The sequence below is a fragment of the Vipera berus genome (assembly GCF_964194415.1).
Source record: "Vipera berus genome assembly, chromosome: 5".
Taxonomy (NCBI): Eukaryota; Metazoa; Chordata; class Lepidosauria; order Squamata; family Viperidae; genus Vipera; species Vipera berus.
In genome coordinates this window covers 5,492,568-5,513,544 of record NC_138207.1, presented here as the reverse complement: position 1 = coordinate 5,513,544, position 20,977 = coordinate 5,492,568, and the positions used below count along the sequence as shown (strand labels likewise).

General features: G+C 44.1%; 1 protein-coding gene across 5 annotated transcripts in view; it reads left to right on the top strand.

Annotated features, from left to right (window-relative positions):
- Window positions 1–20,977, top strand: part of ABCC5 (ATP binding cassette subfamily C member 5) — an 82,723-nt gene that overhangs the window by 18,360 nt on the left and 43,386 nt on the right. For 2 of the 5 annotated variants that reach the window (XM_081329405.1, XM_081329406.1), the window contains 8 exons: window positions 1,004–1,161; window positions 3,749–3,904; window positions 7,394–7,541; window positions 12,098–12,331; window positions 13,410–13,583; window positions 15,175–15,322; window positions 17,006–17,154; window positions 20,463–20,570. In XM_081329405.1, the coding sequence (XP_081185531.1) occupies window positions 1,004–1,161; window positions 3,749–3,904; window positions 7,394–7,541; window positions 12,098–12,331; window positions 13,410–13,583; window positions 15,175–15,322; window positions 17,006–17,154; window positions 20,463–20,570 (1,275 nt within the window). Of the gene's footprint in view, window positions 1–1,000; window positions 1,162–3,748; window positions 3,905–7,393; window positions 7,542–7,687; window positions 9,771–10,320; window positions 11,448–11,613; window positions 11,660–12,097; window positions 12,332–13,409; window positions 13,584–15,174; window positions 15,323–17,005; window positions 17,155–20,462; window positions 20,571–20,977 lie in introns of those variants that run through there. The other 3 variants (XM_081329407.1, XM_081329404.1, XM_081329408.1) reach the window with 2 other exon arrangements.

Genomic DNA, 20,977 nt, shown 5'->3' with positions numbered 1-20,977 from the left:
CCATTCCAACACATTTTTGCCACGGGTTGATTGGAGGTGCCTCTAAAGCAGGGCTTTTCAACCTTTTCACCCATTGTACCACTTTTAGGATATGGCAACATCCGAGTACCACCAGTCGCCCAGCAAGGTGTCAAAAACTTGGTGACAAAAAAAAGGAAAAAAGTGATGAAGTACAGGTAGTCTTCGACTTACAACAGTTGACTTAGTGACTGTTCGAAGTTACAATGGCACTGAAAAAAGTGACCCCCAAGCCACAGCCGAGCAAGACACCTGCCTGCCCGCCCGGCGGTGCTCTTCCTCCTGTCCGAGGTTTTCATTGTGAGCATTTCTGTTGAAGATTGGCAGTGGGGGTGGGGTGGGGTGTTTGGTTTTTATTCCCTCCCCCCCTCTGCTGGGTGGTTTCAGGAGGTTTTGGTCACTTCACATGACCCTGGGACACTGTGACCATCCTAAATATGAATCAGTTGCCAAGCATCTGAATGTAAATCACAAGACCCTGGAGATGCTGCAACATTCCAGCTGATCGGCGCTTCTTCTAGGCTCAGCACACGTGCCGGGATCAGCACCGAGCTCCAGCTGGATCCTGGCACTGATCCTGGCGCTTCCGCTGAGCCCTGCAGCTCCAGCCGTCTCTTGCTCAGGCTTCTGCGGTGCTGCCACCGGTTCAGCTCATTCCCCTCCCCTGCTACCACTTTCGTAGCATGGTCACGTACCACCTGCCAGGTGCCAATGTACCACAGGTGGTACCTGTACCAATGGTTGAAAAGCCCTGCTCTAAAGAGCTTGCAGGTAATTTTCACTTTAGCTGTTTGTTTCCCAGGGTCCTTTGAGCTGGAGCCTTCCTGGAAATGTTGCTAATCAAATCAATTAGCCAATCAGTTTGGAAGTACCAGTGGTTGGACCTGAATGCCTTGTGATATTTAGGATTCAAGTAAAATCTTGGGGACACAGCAAGCTTTTTGGCGAATGCCTGAGGTTTAACTCTGCACTTTCTGTCAAGCAGGTGGATTGCCAAGATGCCTTGGAAACAGCTGCACGGGCGGAAGGTCTGCCTTTGGAGAGCTCCGCTGATTCTCACCTACGAGTGCTGGATGAAGAGCATCCCAAAGGGAAATACCACTATGGCCTCAATCTGATGAAACCCATCCGGACTACTTCCAAGTATGCCTTTCTTTAAGCGAGCTGTAAGAGGCAGCTGGTTTTTAACCGGGAATGTCTAGCTGAATGGAAGTCTGTGGGAAAACAACTGATTTTTTTAAAATTTCAAAATACAGGTAGTCCTCCGTTTACAACAATTCATTTAGTGACCGTTCAGACTTAACGACAGCACTGATGACCTATGACCATTCTTATACTTAATGACTGTTGCAGCATCCCCATGGACATGTGATCAAAATTCAGAGGCTTGGCAAGTGACTCATATTGATGACGGTTGCAGTGTTCCGGGGTCATGTAATCCCCTTTTTGCGAACTCAATTAACAACTGTGTCACTAACTTAACAATTGCAGTGATTCACTTTACAGTTGTTGCAAGTAAGGTTGTAAAACAGGGCAAGATTCACTCGCTTAGCAAACGAAATGTTGGGCTCAAATGTGGTCGTAAGTCAAGGACTACCTGTATAGTGTCATGGGCAAGGAATTAGAACAACTCCATGAGCAGGTCAAAGTAGTTTATTGTTGTTCTCCTATTTTACAAGAATCTTGCCTAATTGACTACATTCTCTTGGGAACAGACAAAGATCCCGAAGGTGCTTTCCCAAAACGCAACTAGACTTTCTTATTTTTTTTTCCTTGAAAATGTTTCACTTCTCATCCAAGAAGCTTCTTCAGTTCTTGGATGAGAAGCAAAATGTTCTCAAGGAAAAACCCCAAGAAAGTCCAGTTGCCATTTGGAAACGCATCTTTGGGACAACCATCACCTGGATGATTGACAGTCTCCATAGACAGTGTCATGGTTCCGACAGATGAAATTCTTCAAAGAACTTTGAGGCATTGTTTACCTTAAAGAATCTTTATTTGAGTAGCATGGCATTGGCACTAACATAATCGAAGCCAAAAACTGAATTTCCCTCCCCTGAGCACATAGTAACAAAGCACAATTCCGTCCTCCAATTAACAGTCATAAATCACATTCTCCACTTGGTTTGAAATGCAGGCTTCCCCTCCAGTTCTCCAGCCCGCCAATTCTTATCATCTCTTATTTCAATAACCTTGGTTCTCACACTAGGTTCAGCAGTGTTACGTCTAGCTAAACTCTCATGCACATTCCTCCCCCCAGGATCATCTAACTCTAACTAACTCTTAAGAGTAAAAGCATAAGAAGATAATGGTTGCATCTCCATCTGTTGTCAAAGCAAAACCATCCGATGTTAGCAGTATTGACAGACAGACAAAACTTTGTCTGGCCTGTGTCACTTCCTCCTACGGACTGACTCTTAGCTCCCCTCTCTATTTTAGCTGGAAATTCCACCACATATAGGCCAGGTTCAAATAATGTGCTGGGGATGGTATATGGACTAAACCACTACAGCTTCTCTTAATAATAATATAATATATATAAAGTTGGAAGGGACCTTGGAGGTCATCTAGTCCAACCCCCTGCTCAGGGGGGTCGTACAGTCGTACATGTGAAAAAGCTCTGTTTGTGCCTACAAACAAAAATGATTGGATGCATATAAAGCACCAAGCAAAAATAAAATAAAATAAAGCAGTTGTATAAAACTGGTTCATACATCATGTTAAGCTATAGTCCTCAACTTACAACCACAATTGAGCCCAAAATTTATGCTGCTAAGTGAGAAATTTGTTAAGGGAGTTTTGCCCCCTTTTACGACTTTTCTTGCCACGTTTGTTAAGTGAATCACTGCAGCTGTTAAATTAGCAACACGGTTGTTAAGTGAATCTGGTTTCCCCATTGACTTTGCTTGCCAGAAGGTTGCAAAAGGGGATCACGTGACCCCAGGACACAGTGTCATAAATGTGAGTCATTTGTCAGGCATCCAAATGTAAGTCACACGGCCATGGGGATGTGGCAATGGTTATAAGTGAAAAATCATCGTAAGTCACTTTTTTTCAATGCTGTTGTAACTTCGAACAGTCGCTAAGCTGTAATTCGAGGGCTACCTGTATTTCTTCCTGTGTGAAAGGATGTCACCCAATGGGTCAGGGTGCCCGTTGTGTATGTATTTGTGATGAGCCGTGGGGAAGATGGGCTGTGGCCCTGGAAGACCCCTTCCACGCTTTCGTGAATCAGACTAACTTGCTTTTGATGATTTCAACAGAAAAGGAAGGATATTTCGATTCCCACCATGGATGAATGGCTACAAAAGTTGATGGAGTTAGCAGAGATGGCTAAATTGACTGTTTGGTTGTAAGTCGAGGATTATCTGTACATCAACCGTGGCCACTTTAAGATGTGTGGACTTCAACTCCCAGGATTCCCAAGCCAGCATGGCTGACTGGGAAATTCTGGGAGTTTGAAGACCACACATCTTAAAGTGGACATGGTTGAGGAGCATTGATATATAGTTCAGGGGTCTTCAAACTTGGCCCTTTTATGGCTTGTGGACTTCAACTCCCAGAATTCCTCAGCCAGGCACTCCTGGCTGAGGAATTCTGCGAGTTGAAGTCCACAAGCCATAAAAGGGCCAAGTTTGAAGACCCCTGATATAGTTTTAACTCAGACATCAGCTATGACAAAATGCACACTTCAGCCCTTAATGTTTTCTCTTTCTTCCTATTCCTTTAGGCATCGGCACCCAATTGACAATGCTGGTTTATTTTCCTACATGACATTTTCTTGGCTTTCTCCTTTGGCAAGATTAGCCTACAAGAAAGGAGAACTGCTGACTCAAGATGTGTGGCCTTTGTCGACTCACGAGTCTTCCGAGGTTAACTGTAGAAGGTATGGAATTAACCTCATCCCCAAGGACCGCTCTATATTGGCTCAGAGACTTGCATACGGGAACTCCCATAATTAAATTCCATTTTTTCCCTTCATAAGTCTGGGCAGATGACATGTAGGCTTCATTTTTCCCAGGATTTCAACACCGTTTCTACTTCTCTGCAGACCTGCATTCAAAACGTGCAGCTCCTGCCTAAATTTGCTGAGTCCAACCAGCATCTCCTGTTGCTTTCTTAATCCATCTTGCCATTTCTTAGGTTTAACATCCTCGGCATGTACATTCCTTAGCAAGGATTTGATCAACACTAACTGTATCTGTTCCTTCCTTCCTTCCATCCCAGGCACTCCCTCCAAAAATACTGGTGGTCCTCGACTTACAACAGTTTGTTTAGTGACTGTTTGAAGTTACGACGACACTGAAAAAAGTGACATATGGCCATTTTTCACAACTACGGCCATTGTAGCATCCCTAGGATCCAAATTCAGATACTTGGCAACTGATTCATAATTATGACGGTTGCAGTGTCCCGGGGTCATGTGGTTCCCTTTTGCGACCTTCTGACAAGCAAAGTCAATGGGGGAAGTCAGATTCACTTAAGAACCGTGTGACTAACAACTGGTGCAGTGATTCACTTAACAACTGTGGCGAAAAAGATCTAAAATAGAGCAAACTTCACTTAACAAATATCTCACTTAGCAACAGAATTTTTGGACTCAGTTGTTGTCATAAGTCAGGGACTACCTGTACCATTTTCTGCTGCTGCTTTTTTAAGTCTTTCTCCTGTAGTCTCCCCCTCTCCTTAATTTTCCCTCTGGAACACAATTTTGATTTCTCCTTCTCTTTTTGCAACCCCAGCCAGGAACAGACTGCCAAGTTCCCTTACACCAGGGGTCTTCAAGCTTGTCCCTTTTGTGACTTGTGGACTTCAACTCCCAGAATTCCTCAGCCAGGCACACTGGCCGAGGAATTCTGGGAGTTGAAGTCCACAAGTCATAAAAGGGCCAAGTTGGAAGACCCCTGCCTTACACCTTCAATCTTGCCTTTTTGTTTGTAAACAGTCATTCCCTAAATTAGCCAACATCCTATCCCAAATGTTCCTTTCATACTAGCTAGCCAAAAAATCACCCTGTTCCCAGCAAAGGCTTTTTAAAATAAACTGATTTAAACCCTTGCTGCTTTATAACAAAGGTGACCATGAATTCATGTGTAGTTACAGCTAGAATTGTTTTTGCTTTTACAATGAGGCTTGTGTTTCTCTGTTGCGATCTGCCTCCCTTCTCTCTTCTCCCATATAGGTAGTCCTCGATTTACAGCCATTCATTTAATGACTGTTCAAAGTTACAAGTTACAAGGCATTGAAAAAAGTGACATGACCACTTTTCACACTTAGACGACTAATGCAGTATCCCCATGCTCGTGTGATCACAATTCAGATGTTTGGCAACTGGTTCATATTTATGACAGCTGCAGTGTCCCGGGGTCGTGTGATCCCTTTTTTTGTGACCTGACAAGCAAAGTCATTGGGGAAGCCAGATTCACTTAAGAACCGTGTGACTAACTTAACAACTGCAGTGATTCATTTAACGATTGTGGCAAGAAAGGTTGTAAAAACAGGGCAAAATTCACTTAGCACCTGTCTTGTTTAGCAACAGAAATGTGGGGCTCAATTGTGGTTGTAAGTCGAGGACTACCTATATAACCGGTCAGGGAAATAGTGCAACAGGTATCCAAATGCAGTCCAGAGACGCCAACATGAATATATATAAAATAAATATATTTTACATCAATCTATAAAGCAAAGAAGATAGTCAGGAACATCATGAGGTAAATCGCACAGGGCACACAGAAGAAAAAAGGCGGGAAAAAAGGGAAACTCCCCCTCCACACCCATAGCAACCAATCACAGCACAGATTGCCTTAGGCAGGAGCCAGCACTCTTCAACCAGTCAACTATAATTGTGTGTTACGGCTCACTGCATAACCCCACTGTTCCAGCGACTAAATTTAAATATCTTAACCTTCCTTTCTTTCTTCCATCCTCCCTTCGTCTCTTTTCCCCTCCCTCCCTCCCTCCCTCCCCCCTCTTTCCCCTTCCCTCCCTCTGTCTCCCTCTCTCCCTCCCTCCATCTCCCTTTCTCACTTCCTCTTTCCCTTCCTCTCTCCCCTTCCCTCCCTCCCTGTCTCCCCTCCTTCCGTTTCTCTCTCCCCTTCCCTTCCCTCCCCCTCCCTCCCTCTCCCTCTCTCCCCTTCCCTCCCTCTCCCTCCCTCTCCCCTTCCTTCCCTCCCTCTCTCCCTCCCCCTCCCTGTCCCTCCTTTCCCCTCTTCTCTCTCTCTCCCCTTCCCTCCCTCCTCTGTCCCTCCCTCTTCCCCTCCCTCCCTCTGTCTCCCCTTCCCTCCTTCCATTTCTCTCTCTGCTTCCCTCCCTCTCTCTCTCCCTCTCTCCCCTTCCCTTCCCTCCATCTCCCTCCCTCTCTCCTCATTCCCCCCTCTCCCTCCCTCTCCCCTTCCTTCCCTCCCTCTCTCCCCCTCCCTGTCCCTCCTTTCCCCTCTTCTCTCTCTCTCCCTTTCCCTCCCTTCTCTGTCCCTCCCTCTTCCCCTCCCTCCCTCTGTCTCCCCTTCCCTCCTTCCATTTCTCTCTCCGCTTCCCTCCCTTTCTCTCTCCCTCTCTCCCCTTCCCTTTCCTCCATCTCCCTCCCTCTCTCCTCCCTCCCCACTCTCCCTCCCTCTCCCCTTCCTTCCCTCCCTCTCTCCCTCCCCCTCCCTGTCCCTCCTTTCCCCTCTCTTCTCTCTCTCTCTCCCCTTCCCTCCCTCCTCGGTCCCTCCCTCTTCCCCTCCCTCCCTCTGTCTCCCCTTCCCTCCTTCCATTTCTCTCTCCGCTTCCCTCCCTTTCTCTCTCCCTCTCTCCCTTTCCCTTCCCTCCATCTCCCACCCTCTCTCCTCCCTCCCCCCTCTCCCTCCCTCTCCCCTTCCTTCCCTCCCTCTCTCCCTCCCCCTCCCTGTCCCTCCTTTCCCCTCTCTTCTCTCTCTCTCTCCCCTTCCCTCCCTCCTCTGTCCCTCCCTCTTCTACCTGTTCTGCTTTTACCGTGCCCATCCTTACAAAGCAGTAACAAAAAATAAATAAATCTCCACAGCTGATGGACTGAATTAAAGCTAGCCGGCATGCTATGAATGTTATCCTGATGAGGTTGAAATCAAATAATTGTGTTTGAGCAGTAAAAAAAACCAAACCACTGATTCTTCATTTACTCAGTGCCTCCATAAGGGAAACTCATTGTTTCCAGTAAAAGGCACTGAATTATAAAGCTCATGTACATATATTAATATTAATCACCTTAGTCTTAGAGAAAATCCTTTTTTTTTAAAAAAAATAACGTTTGATTAAGAGATTTTTTTAAAAAATAAATAAATAAGAAAAATACTTATTTCCTGGCTTCTAGGTAGGTAGAAAGATTGCTTGGATGTGCTCTATGTGTTTTGTGTTCTTCCAGATTGGAAAGACTTTGGCACCAAGAGGTACATGACTGTGGACCAGATGATGCCTCCCTTTGTAGAGTCGTGTGGAACTTCTGTCGCACTAGGCTCATCATTTCCATTATGTGTTTAATGGTCACACAACTTGCTGGCTTCAGTGGACCAGTAAGTACAATCCATCCTTTATCTTGCATCCAGACTGGCCTCTATCCCGCAGCCAGTACTAATGTCTTCAGGATACGTTGTGGAGAATCTTTTAGATGTTGTGATTAGTTAGAAACATGGCTTGCAGCTTGCAGAGAAGAAATAGGTCTTCCAGCTGCAGGAATCCTAAGACTTTCAAGCTTTGCTTTCCTTCCTTCCTTCCTTCCTTCCTTCCTTCCTTCCTTCCTTCCTTCCTTCCTTCCTTCCTTCCTTCCTTCCTTCCTTCCTTCCTCCCTCCCTCCCTCCCTCCCTCCCTCCCTCCCTCCCTCCCTCCCTCCCTCCCTCTCTCTTTTTCTTGCTTTTTGCATACCTGTAAGTTTTATTGCTTGTGTTCAGTGGCTATAGCTTGAAAGGGGTGGGTAAGGAACTTTGCTGGGCTAAATCTACAGTTATCTATGAATAAAGTCCTAAGTTATTTGTTTGGCTCTCTCTTTCAAAGAAGCGGAAACTGAATGGTGGCGACACGTTACGTTTTAAGAGGAACCAGGCAGGGTTCATAGGAGTTTATAGAGCTAGCGTTGTTCAACTTGTGTGAAAACACAGTTGGGCAGGTACCAGTGGCATGGTTAGATTTGCTTCTAGCAGTGTTGGTTTGACGAGGAAAAGCGTGTAACCTAAGTCTTCATATTCACAGCATTTCCCCCACCCACCCCACCCCGCCTGTTTGTTGCACCTGCTGTGCCAAATTTATTCTTTTTGACATCTTGACTAAAATCTATTCTCTACAAATTTCCCTTGAGGAGTAGGAGCAGTGTTATTGCTTTGTAGTACACATTTCAGTGTGGTGATAAAACGGGAAGGTTCAATGCTCTGGGTAAGTACAGCTGAGGTTAATGTTGAAACAGTTTTGTCTTCTGTCTCCTAAAAAAAACAAACAACCCAACCCGACCCTATCCCATCCTTAAATCTGAAAAAGTTTGCTTGCATTTCTTATTAAGAAGGAAATAAATCGTGTTTCCCGGTCTTCGTTACTGTTGTTGTAATGGGAATGAAAGCTCTCACGAGCTGTTTTCGCTGGATATGCTTTTGATAAGAATGAGGTTTTAACCGAATCAGTTCCCCCAAGAAGAGCTTCTGTCATTGTTTCACTACAGAGCCCGTGGATGCTCCTAACGCCTAGCAGAGGGTGAGCAGGCAACGCAGTGGTTATCTTTCTTTTGCACAGTTTCAACCCATCTGAAATACAGGACAAGAAGGAAGAAGGAGCAGGCAGTCTGCCCTGAATTGGGATATACGCAGTTATTTGTATGCGTCCTCCCATTGTCCAGGAATTTTATATAACTTGAAAGACCGCGCTCGGATTAATTCGGAGTACGAAGGGAATTGCTTATCATTACCCTTCGGCGCTTGGTTGTTGCCTCTACAGAAATTTCTGTGGGTTGGTTTGGTTTGCATTTTGATCCAAGCGTATATTTTCATGGGGGAAAAAAAAAGAACTCTGACTTCCCCCCCCCTTGCATTGCTAAATAAAAGTGAATTTTGGGGTTTTATTTATTTATATATATATATATATTTTGCAAACTACCATTCACATCTTCAGGTCCAGAAACCTAGAGCTCTAGCAGGAAGTAGCTGACTGGGCTGGTTGAAATTCTTGGGGTTAGTAATGCCTGAAAAAACCCAAAGTGCTGTTGTTCCTAAGCTCCTTGGGTATCCAGACTTGCAAAAAAAGGAGTAGCATCGGGAAATTCTGGTCTGCTCTCTGGTTTAGTTCCCACAACCTACCGAGACATCTTAGATTCTTTTAACAGCCCGAGAGTCATTTTTTTTTATTTTTTTTTTTTAAAAAAGGAGAGCCCTGTACATTTGCTGCTGAACGGGCCGAGCAGAAAACCACCTTTTTCAAACCTTGCTTTGGTTTCCATGGGACGTGGAGTTTCTCACTGGAAAGCATCGTGCAAAGGGTCCTCCTTTGCAGAGGGCATTGTGGAATTGGTGGGGGGAGCGGAGGTGGGAAGGGGCCGGGCCGGTGGGGAGAGCCGTTTGAAGGTAAGCCTCCCACGTTCTTCCACGTTCATTCCAGCCACGGCTTGTTTTTCCGGCTCTAAAAGGCTGGAGGTGAATCGGGAGAGTTTCCTCTGTAGTGGAGCCAATGACAGAAGCTGTTCTTTAGAATTTCCAGGATGGCTGTATTCTGCGATCAGAATGAGACAGTCAAGCTGGGCAGAATCCAAAACGCCAAGATGGAAGGTAAGGTGACGTTTATTTGTGGGAATGTTTACGACAGCCAGGGCAGCTTAGGGCAGCTACTATACCATGCGTGGTTTTTCAGGAATTAGTTTCAGGAATTAGTTTTCAGGGGCAATGTCCTACGCTTCTGCTAGTTTTGGGTTTACTGTATGTTTTTAAATGGAAACCATATGCTGGTTGTTCCCGTCATGATTTTAACCAAAGCAGTATGGTTGTTTTGTTTAAGATTGCATATGTTGTTTCTTTTTCCCTTTTAATCTTTCTGCCGTTGCTTTCTTTACATCTATGACAACAACAACCCAAAAAAAAAACAAAACCCGAACAACCCTAAGCCACCTTTCTTGTTGTTCTTTCCTGGAAAGCTCTTACTTTCTAGCTAGTATGGTAGAAGAGAATTCCTGCTAATGTTGCAAAAATATTATCCCTATTTCTTCCTGTATCAAGTTGGTTTGTGAGAAAGGGTTGGCAGCCCTTGTAAAGCGTGTGGGGTCGTAGGTTATGAAAGTAGAGCACCGAAGGGTTATTCACGCTGCCAGTGACTTAATTTCAGTGGATGGATCGGATCCCGGACCAGAAGTCAACAATCTTGTTGCTGAATAGTGTCAACCAGCCAATATTATAGCCAGTGGTGTCTCGGATGGAGAGAAAGTAAAGTCAAGCAATGGAGGAACAAGCTGGCATAGTGTAACCTCGTAATCTGAGCTCCTGTACTGTGGTCAGAGATTTGCTTGAGGTTCTCTCTTTCTCTGTCTCTCTCTTTTTTTTTTTTTTTTGCTCGTTTTGTCCGTTTTTGGACCGCTTTGGGCACATGGTGGATGTCCAGCTGTTGACATGTGCAGATGAAAACTCAGGGGAGGAATCCTACCGCCGAGTGAATTCAGAATCCGCCATCTTGGGACTTGCTCGTGGTCCTTCTTCACTTTTTAACTTGATCCTGAGCCTCTTCTGCTCCTCTCTTGAGAAGGCCGGGTTTGCACCCGTTGTTGCCCAGAACATTGATTTGCAAAGCCAGTTGTAGCCGTGGGGACTTCCTATAGACTCTGGAAATTCACCCCGAGCATCGCCAGCCTTTTGCATTTTTGTGGTGGGCAACCCCTTTGCCTTTGATTAAAGAACCTTAAGCTCCAGAATGTGTAGATGTCCTTGGTTGTTGGAAACGCCCCGCGCAAAAACTCGTCCGTCTACCCAAGCTGTATTTAAACCAAAAGGGGGAAACACATCTGGCCACGGAGATCATTAGCCACCAATGTTTCCCTCCTCTCTGGACTTTTATGAACAAATACTCGTCCTGCTTTCTTCCCTGTAATATTTAATTTTTTTTGTGTCTTTGCAAAAATGTGAGCTCGATTTTGTGTTGGACGCTCGAGTTGGATTCAGGCCTTGTGTAACCTTTTCTTGTGCATGCTGATTGTACGTTCTTCCACGGTACCTTTCTTTTCTTTCATACAGTGTTTGTGACATTTTACTGCTCACTTTTCATAAGATGCTACTGGTTTTTTTTTAAACCAATAAAAAGCTTCCTGCTTCCCATTTATTAGTACTTAATATTTGCTCATGAATCTGAGTTGTAATAGACTGCACTGTCCTTTTGGCCAATGCACGTGAATGGGGGATTTGTGGCTTGGAGAGCTGTTTTTCTCTTTTTGCAGGTGGTGTTTTGAAATTGTGATTCCTGAGGTAAAATTGTTTTTGTCTTTAAAAGGAGGGAGGCTGGGACGGGGGATGAGGGTTGAGGGCTGGTGTTTGTTTTTTTTTTTTTAAATGGTATCGCCTGATTTGATTTTTTTTTCTTTTCCTGCTTGTCCTTTTCTTTACTTTTAAACTGCTGATGTTTAATTTTCAGGAATGTTTTGCAAAATGTCCTTCTCACACTCTTCCCCAGTTCAACTGTAGGTACATTTGTTCCTTTTTCTCAAATAAGCACGTTTGAAAGAAAGAATAAAAAAGGTCTTATGGTTTGTAATATGCTCAGTTTTTGCATAAAGTACACATTATTGTAAAATGGACATTGATGATGACTTGTTTCAGCTAACTCTCAGGTTTATGTTAAGTTAGACAGTGTATGAAGGAGCAGCAAACGGGGTGGCATAAGGAATTGGACGATTTCAAATTATTCCGCATTGCCTGATATGTTTGATTCCCTTTTGGAGATTCAGCAATAACTGCAATAACTGCAGTTCTTACCTCTCGGAAGTCTTTCGATTAATGATAAAAATTCCTACCTGAAAGTCAAACAGCTCCTTTTTTCTAACTTAACATAAAAAAAAAATTGAATGGTTCCTCTGACACGCTAGGATGTTCATGCAGTGCTGCCTTTCTCCCTGTAGGCGTTTATGGTGAAACATCTCCTTGAATACACTCAGCAAACGGAACCCAACCTACAATACAGCCTGTTGTTAATTTTTGGCCTCTTAATAACGGAAATAGTGCGTTCCTGGTCTTTGGCGCTAACATGGGCTTTAAACTATCGTACTGGGGTCAGGCTGCGTGGAGCTATCCTTACAATGGCTTTCAAGAAAATACTCAGACTGAAAAATATCAAGGAGAAATCTTTGGGTGAGGTAAGTTGAGATGGTGGTAGGTGTAGAAGGACAGGCTGAAGTGGAAGGTGGGGTTAAACATGTCATTTGGAATCCTTGTGTTGCTGTAAGGACTTTTCAACCAGTGGTACGGGTACCACCTGTGGTATATTGGCACCTGGCAGGTGGTACGCGACCATCCTAGAAAAGTGGTAATGGGGGAGGAGAATGAGCTGAATCAGTGGCAGCATAGCACAAGCCTGAGGGAGAGATGGCTGGAGCTGCAGGGCTGTCAGGGCTTAGCGGAAGTGCCAGGATCAGCACCAGGCTCCAGCTGGAGCTCGGCATTGATCCTGGTGCTTCTGAGCCTAAAAGAAGCGCCGATCAGCTGGGATGTTGCAGCATCTCCAGGGTCTTGTGATTTACATTCAGATGCTTGGCAACTGATTCATATTTAAATCTGCAACCATCCAGCAGATGAGGGGAATAAAAACCAACCCCCCCCCCCGCTGCCAATCCTCAACAGAAATGCTCACAACAATGAAAACCTCGGACAGGAGGAAGAGCGCCACTGGGCGGGCAGGCAGGTGTTTTGCTCGGCTGTGGCTTGGGGGGCACTTTTTTCAGTGCCATTGTAACTTTGAACAGTCACTAAGCGAACTGTTGTAAGTCGAGGACTACCTGTACTTCATCACTTTTTCCTTTTTTTTTTAGTCATCAAGTTTTTGACACCTTGCTAGGTGACTGGTGGTATTTGGATGTTGCCATATCCTAAAAGTGGTACAATGGGTGAAAAGGTTGAAAAGCCCTGCTGTAAGAGACCTAAGTCCAGCCCTCCGTGAATTCTGGTGACCCTTATCTAGCGCCAACTTACCTTTGATCATTAGTTGGCTAGATTCTTCTATTAAAGACAGCAATAATGGACTCTCCTGTGGGTCTCATTTTATCAGGGGTCTTCAAACTTGGCCCTTTTATGACTTGTGGACTTCAACTCCCAGAATTCCTCAGCCATTATTATTATTATTATTATTATTATTATTATTATTATTGTTGTTGTTGTTGTTGTTGTTGTTGTTGTTGTTGTTGTTGTTGTTGTTAATTGGCACCATGTATATTTCAGCTCATAAATGTCTGCTCCAATGATGGCCAAAGAATGTTTGAAGCTGCAGCTGTGGGTAGCTTGTTGGCCGGAGGTCCTATCGTTGCCATTCTTGGCATGGTTTATACGGTTGTCATCCTTGGACCAACAGGTTTCTTAGGTTCAGCTATTTTCGTCCTCTTCTATCCCGCCATGGTGAGTAGAAAACTCTCTGCTTAAAAGCGAAATCACTGAGTATTGAAATGGGACAATATATTGTGAATATTTGCAGTCGTGGCGAATATGGTTGTAGGATGAGGGTGAAAGTTCCTTCTCCGAGCTGGTGGGTTGGTTTCCAAATGTTTTGTTACCAGGCTAGGTAACGTCTTCAGCGGAGTCCAACTGAAGATGTTACCTAGCCTGGTAATGAAACGTTGGGTAACCTGGCAGAGGGGGCCGGTTGCTCACCAAAGCACCAGAGGGAAGGATGAGAAAAAATGGTTGGAAACTGACCAAGGAGAGAAGCAACCTAGAATTAAGGAGAAATGTCCTGACAGTGAGGACAATCAACCAGTGGAACAGCTTGCCACCAGGGACTGTTTGTTGTTGTACAGATCTGCACACCAGCAGGCAAATCTAGTTTTAAAAAAACTTCTTTATTCAAGGGAACGCCTGTGAAAATAATACTTTAAGCAGCTTTAAGATGGTAGACTTTAATTCCCCAAATCCCCCAACTAGAATGCAAGAAGTTCAGCTTTCAAACTTCCCTAGCCAGGATGCTGGCTGGGGAATTCTGGGAGTTGAAGTCCATGCAAAAAGTATTGTGTATTGTGAAATATTATTCTAGAGCAGGGGTGTCAAAGTGCTGGCCCGCGGGCCGGATGCGTCACAACGAAACCGCCCCCATCCCATTACCGGCAAGGGGGAAAAAGTTCCGATACGTCACGCGACGTCTCGTGACGTTGCGAGTTTGACATGTCTGTTCTAGAATATTGGGTAATTCATTTGATAGATGATGCTTTTTACATCTACAGTGTCCTCACCAAGAGCCTTGGTGGAGCAGTGGGCTAATGCCTCCTTAAGTAACACCAGCTGCCTGCAATCAGTGCAGGTTCGCATCCCACCAGGCTCAAGGTTGACTCAGCCTTCCATCCTTCTGAGGTGGGTAAAATGAGGACCCAGATTGTTGGGGGCAATTAAGCTGACTTTGTAATAATGCCGCTTGGGGGTGTGTGTGAAAGCCCTAATAAGCAGGCATATACATAGAGTGAAGGCTACTGCTAAGCTTGTAAGCCGCCCTGAGTCTTCGGAGAAGGGCGGGATATAAATGGAATTAAAATAGAAAAATAAAATAAAAAATAACTTGTGACCACAATTGAGCCCAAAATTTCTGTCGCTGGCTAAGACAGTTAAATGAATTTGGCCCCATTTTACAATCTTTCTTGCCAGAGTTCTTAAGTGAATCACTCGCAGTTTTTAAGTTAGTAACATGGTTGTTAAGTGAATCTGGCTTCCCCCATTGACTTTGCTTGTCAGAAGGTCGCTAAAGGAGATCACATGACCCCGGGACACGGCAACCGTCATACATATGAGTCAGTTGCCAAGCGTCGGGATTTTGGTCACGTGACCACGATGCCACAATGGTCGTAAGTGTGAAAAACGGTCATACATCACTTCTTTCAGTGCCGTTGTAACTTTGAACGGTCACTAGCTGAACTGTTGTAAGTCGAAGACTGCCTGCATTGTTTGTTGGCTGAAGGAGTCTGCACCTTCTCTTATGCTGATATGTTCTTTCTTTCGATTCCAGATGTTTGCATCCCGGTTTACAGCTTATTTCAGACGGAAATGCGTGGCTGTGACTGATGAACGTGTCCAGAAAATGAATGAAGTGCTCAACTATGTTAAATTCATCAAAATGTATGCTTGGGTGAAAGCTTTTTCTCAGACTGTTCAAAGTGAGTTTTCTATTTCTTTACTGTCTTGTGCACAAGCCTTCCTTTTGCTTCCTCTCTGCCAGCGAAATAAGATAAGATAGTCTTTATTGTCATTTTTTACTGTGGGCACAACGGCACACATCAAAAATGAAATTTAGTTGCCCACTCTCAAAATGAAACACATACATGACACAGACCTAAACATACTATATACAACATATATATATAGACCCACACCCCTACATATACATAACAAATAAATATTAAATACTGTCCATCTTGAATATATAACGCAGGGGTGTCAAACTCAATTTCATGGAGGGCCACATCAGCATTGCGGTTGCCCTCAAGGGGCCGGGTGGGTATGGCCAGGGTGGGCATGGCCTACTGGGTGGGCGTGGCTAGAGTGCGTATGGCCTACTGGGTTGACGTGGCCAGCTCTACATCGTTCGCATCAAGGGTGCCTATGGGAGCCCGGGCAGGAGTGGGACAGATCTGAGGGTCTCTGGCAGAAGGAGGGTCTCTGGGCCAGGGCCAAGGCAGTGGGGGCCGTTCCCTCACTGTTTCCAGGATGGCTTCGCGGGCCACATGAAACCACTTCGCGGGCCAGATCTGGCCCCCGGGCCTTGTGTTTGACATGTCTGATATAACGGAAGGAGGAAGCCAGAAGGTTAATGCTGTATGGATGAAATTATGGCTGAATCTGGATGTTCTGCTACGGATACCACGAAGGCCCCTCCTCTCAGAAGGTAACAAGGAAAACAAGTTGTGAAGAGCCTTGGTGGAGCAGTGGGCTAATGCCTCCTTAAGTAACACCAGCTGCCTGCAATTAGTGCAGGTTCGCATCCCACCAGGCTCAAGGTTGACTCAGCCTTCCATCCTTCCGAGGTAGGTAAAATGAGGACCCAGATTGTTGGGGGCAATTAAGCTGACTTTGTAATAATGCCGCTTGGGGTGTGTGTGAAAGCCCTAATAAGCAGGCATATACATAGAATGAAGGCTACTGCTAAGCTTGTAAGCCGCCCTGAGTCTTCGGAGAAGGGCGGGATATAAATGGAATTAAAATAAAAAAAAAAAACATATATATAGACCCACACCCCTACATATACATAACAAATAAATATTAAATACTGTCCATCTTGAATATATAACGGAAGGAGGAAGCCAGAAGGTTAATGCTGTATGGATGAAATTATGGCTGAATCTGGATGTTCTGCTACGGATACCACGAAGCCCCCTCCTCCCAGAAGGTAACAAGGAAAACAGGTTGTGAAGAGGATGAGTAGTGTCCCAGATAATCTTACAGAAAGAGTACAGAGAAGAGCAACAAAGATGATTGGGGGACTGGAGGCTAAAACAGCTGAAGAAGCTTCTTGAATGAGAAGCGGAACGTCTTCCAAGGAAAAAACAAGACAGTCCAGCTGCCTCTTGAAAAAGCACCTTTGCTACAACCATGACCTGGATGACAGAGGATCTCCAAAGGCATTTGCATGACTAATCATAGATAAAACTGAACTTGTTTTTTTGTCGCCAGGGAAGGCCAATCTGAATGCGACCCAATTCTTTTAAAATGTGTAAACCATGGCTCCCTTTTGCATTTTCATTTTAGTCTGCTGCAAGTGTGGCTCCTGCAGATGACAAAAACGACGGTTAACATGGCAATTAACTTAACCTTCTGCTAATCACTCTGTCTCCTCTTCCCAGAAATCAGAGAGGAAGAACGCAAAATTCTGGAGCGTGCAGGATACTTCCAGAGTATCACTGTGGGAGTGGCACCCATCGTTGTTGTGATAGCTAGTGTGGTGACCTTCTCTGTTCATATGATCTTTGGCTATGATCTCACAGCAGCCCAGGTAATTTTGGGGGGCAGGAAAGGAGTCTTAGTGGACAGTCACTTAGATATGAGCCAGACGTGTGCTGCAGCTGCCAAAAAAGCCAACACAGTGCTAGGCTGCATTAACAGAGGGATAGAATCAAGATCATGTGAAGTGTTAATACCACTTTACAATGCCTTGGTAAGGCCACACCTGGAATACTGCATCCAGTTTTGGTCACCACGATGTAAAAAAGATGTCGAGACTCTAGAAAGGGTACAGAGAAGAGCAACAAAGATGATTAGGGGGCTGGAGGCTAAAACATATAAGGAAATGCTGCTGGAATTGGGTATGTCTAGTTTAATGAAGAGAAAGACGAGGGGGGACATGATAACAGGGTTCCAGTATCTCAGGGGCTGCCACAAAGAAGAGGGAGTCAAGCTCTTCTCCAGAGCACCTGAAGGCAGGACAAGCAGAAACGGATGGAAACTAATCCAAGAGAGAAGCTACTTAGAACTAATGAGAAATTTCCTGACAGTTAGAACAACCAGGGGGTTGGACTAGAAGACCTCTAAGGTCCCTTCCAAGTTCTTCTTCTTGTTATTTTGGAAACTTGGGATCGTGGATGCTTTTCTCACATGCTCTGATCCAAATTTGCATACTGTTTTCCTGGGCCATGAAAAGTTGCTAGTGATAGGGTTAGTCCTACATAAAGATGCAATTAATTATTCTGATGACCTAGGAATTAAACAACCTAGTAAAAATAAAAACTCCAGTACAATAGTAAGCTGCGATCAGCATCTTTTGTAGCCTTTTGTATTTTTGTTTGCAGTAGGTATTAAGAAAAACTGGTATCTTTGGGGGATGTTCCTGCAGGACCCTCTTTTCTGTATTTTTTATTGTTTGAAGTAGACTTACCTTATGGCTTCAGTAATATCTGAAAATAACAAAGAAAGAGTATCTATTTTTGCCAGAGGCATTTCATTGTTGCTCTATATCAGGGGTAGGCAACCTTGGCTCTTTTATGACTGGTGGACTTCAATTCCCAGAATTCCTGAGCCAGCCACGCTGAGGGGAAAGAGAGAGGTTTCCAAGCTGAGCTGTGCTGGCTCAGGAATTCTGGGAGTTGAAGTCTATGAGTCAGAAAAGAGCCAAGGTTGACTACCCGTGCTCTATATTGATGGAGAAGTTGGATCTTTGTGGCAAAAATGTAATTTGGCGTGCAGTATTCTTAAATTAAAAAGGAATTGGACTGTTGGCTCTTCAAGGAAAACCCCCTATGCTGCAGTATTCATGTTTCATGAAAATTTATTTATTTATTTATTTATTTATTTATTTATTTGCATTTGTATACCGCCCTTTCCCTGAGGACTCAGGGCGGTTTACAGGGAATTAAAAATCAAAACATACAAAAGTTAAAACCAATTAAAAAGCATTAAATTCACCCTGTACATTAAAACCCCAGTTAAAATTTTCTCCTCAGCCTGGGCCCGAGAGCTCAAAGAGCCAGGTCTTCAGGCCCCGGCGGAATGATCGGAGGTCGGGAGCAGTCCTCAGCTCTACCGGCAGCTGGTTCCAGAGGGCAGGCGCTCCCACTGAGAAGGCCCTATCCCTGGGTGTCACCCGCCGGCAATCTCTCACCGGCGGAACCCTGAGCAGACCCTCCCTGTGAGAGCGCACTGGGCTCCATGGGATATTTGAGTGTCATACTTGTTATAATTAGGGCTTAAAACAAGTCCAGCTTTGTTCTTTCTCTTATTAATGGTTTTCAGGAAGAATGAAAAAACATCTGGGTCATCTGAGGGATATCTGTTTTTGTTCTGGTTAGCAGTTGATCTACTTTCATTCAGAAAGTATTCAGACCCCCATCTCTTTTGTCAATTAGGTTATGCTGCAGCCTCATTCTACAGTTGTTGAAATTCATTTCCCCCCCGTTGATCTACACTCAGTATCCCATAATGACAAAATGAAAACAGAATTTTAAAAATGTCTGTAAATTTATTAAAAAGGAAGAAAACTGAAAGGTCACATTGGCATAAGTATTCAGACCCTTTGCATCCACACTTGAAATTTAGCCTCCCATTTCTTTTGATTGTTATATTTATATTTATATTATATTTATAAAATTTTTATACCGCCCTTCTCCCGAAGGACCCAGGGCGGTGTACAGGGCAATAAATATTGAAATATACATACAAAAGTTAAAAAAGAATTAAATGATTATGCCCAATATAAAACAATGATTAAAACAATGTTAAAACCAAATCCAAACCCCAACCCTATCAGACCAGGCCGGATTGTTCAAATAAATAAATTTTTAGATCGCGTCGGAAGGAGCAAAGGTCGGGGGCCGTCCGGAGCTCAACCGGCAAGCGGCTACATCATGAATTGGAGTAAATTAAATTGATTGGACATGATTTGGAAAGGCACACACCTCTCTGTAGAAGGCCTCACATCTGACAATGGGTACTGTAGCAGAGCAAAAGCCGTGAAGTCGAACTGCCTGCATACCTCGGAGACGGGGTTATTGCAAGGCACAGATCTGGGGAAGGCTACAGTAAAATTTCTGCTGCACTGAAGTTTCCTAAGAGCACAGTGGCCTGTATAATTATACAGTGGCCTGTATAATTCTCAAACGGAAGAAGTTTGGCACAACTAGGACTCTCCAAGAGCTGGTCAAACTAAGCAATCGGGAGGGAAGGTCCTTAGTAAGAGAGGTGACAAAGAACTTGACTGAGCTCCAGAGATCCTATGTGGAGATGGGACAGAGTTCCAGAAGGACAACTCATCACTGCAGTCTTCCACCGATCTGGGCTTTATGGCAGGGGTCTTCAAACTTGGCTGCTTTAAGACTTATGGACTTCAATTCCCAGAATTCCTCAGAATTCAGGTTTTTAAAAAAAATAAATTTGCAGGCATTTCTAAAATTAAGTTTTCGCTTTGTCATTATAGGGTACTGAGTACAGATTAATGAGAAAAAAAGTTTTTCAACAACTGTAGAATCAGGCTGCAGCATAACAAAATCGGCAAAAGTGAAGGGGAGGGGGGGCTCTGAATATTTTCTGAATGCAATGTAATTATTCTACAGAAAGAGTGCAGAAGTACAATCAGGTTTTGGCTTAGTTCTCAAAACAATGACAACGCAAAAAACTTGGAACTTCCAGAGCAAAACATAATTTCCTTTTCTTGCTTCCTTCAATCCATTTCAATGCACTCTGTAGATTTTTTTTTCTTTTTAACCTGGAGGAATACTATTACTGTGGCCGTTTAGCTATAAATTCTTGGATTTACACAGGGCTTCTTGCTGCTGCTGCAGTCAAAAATGCTTATTTCCTTCTGTGTTTCAGGCTTTTACGGTGGTGACAGTATTCAATTCCATGACTTTTGCTTTGAAAGTCACCCCGTTTTCTGTGAAGTCTTTGTCTGAAGCTTCTGTTGCGGCTGATAGATTTAAAGTAAGTCATCCCTGCCTTGCTGTGTTTTACCACTTGGTTGGGTCCTTTTGCAGATTCTGAAATACTCGCATATAAAATCTCTTGCTACCTTCATCGCTCTGTTATCACCATAAGGAGCATGATCTAAACACCCTGAAATTCTATTTAGTGAAAGTTTGCCAAAGTGGCCGTTTTGCTGTACAATAGTAACATCCCTAACGTTAGTAATTGATTGCATTCAGTTGACTACCAAATCAAAGAGAATACAGGATTGCAGGATTTAAATAAATTTGAAGCATGATAATGAAGCATGATACCCACGCATGCAGAATCTCATAGAATGCAATCTGTAGCATGCCTTATGATAATTTACAATATCAAATTCCTTGGCAGTGATTTTCATGTAAATTTTTTTTTCCATATTTGCT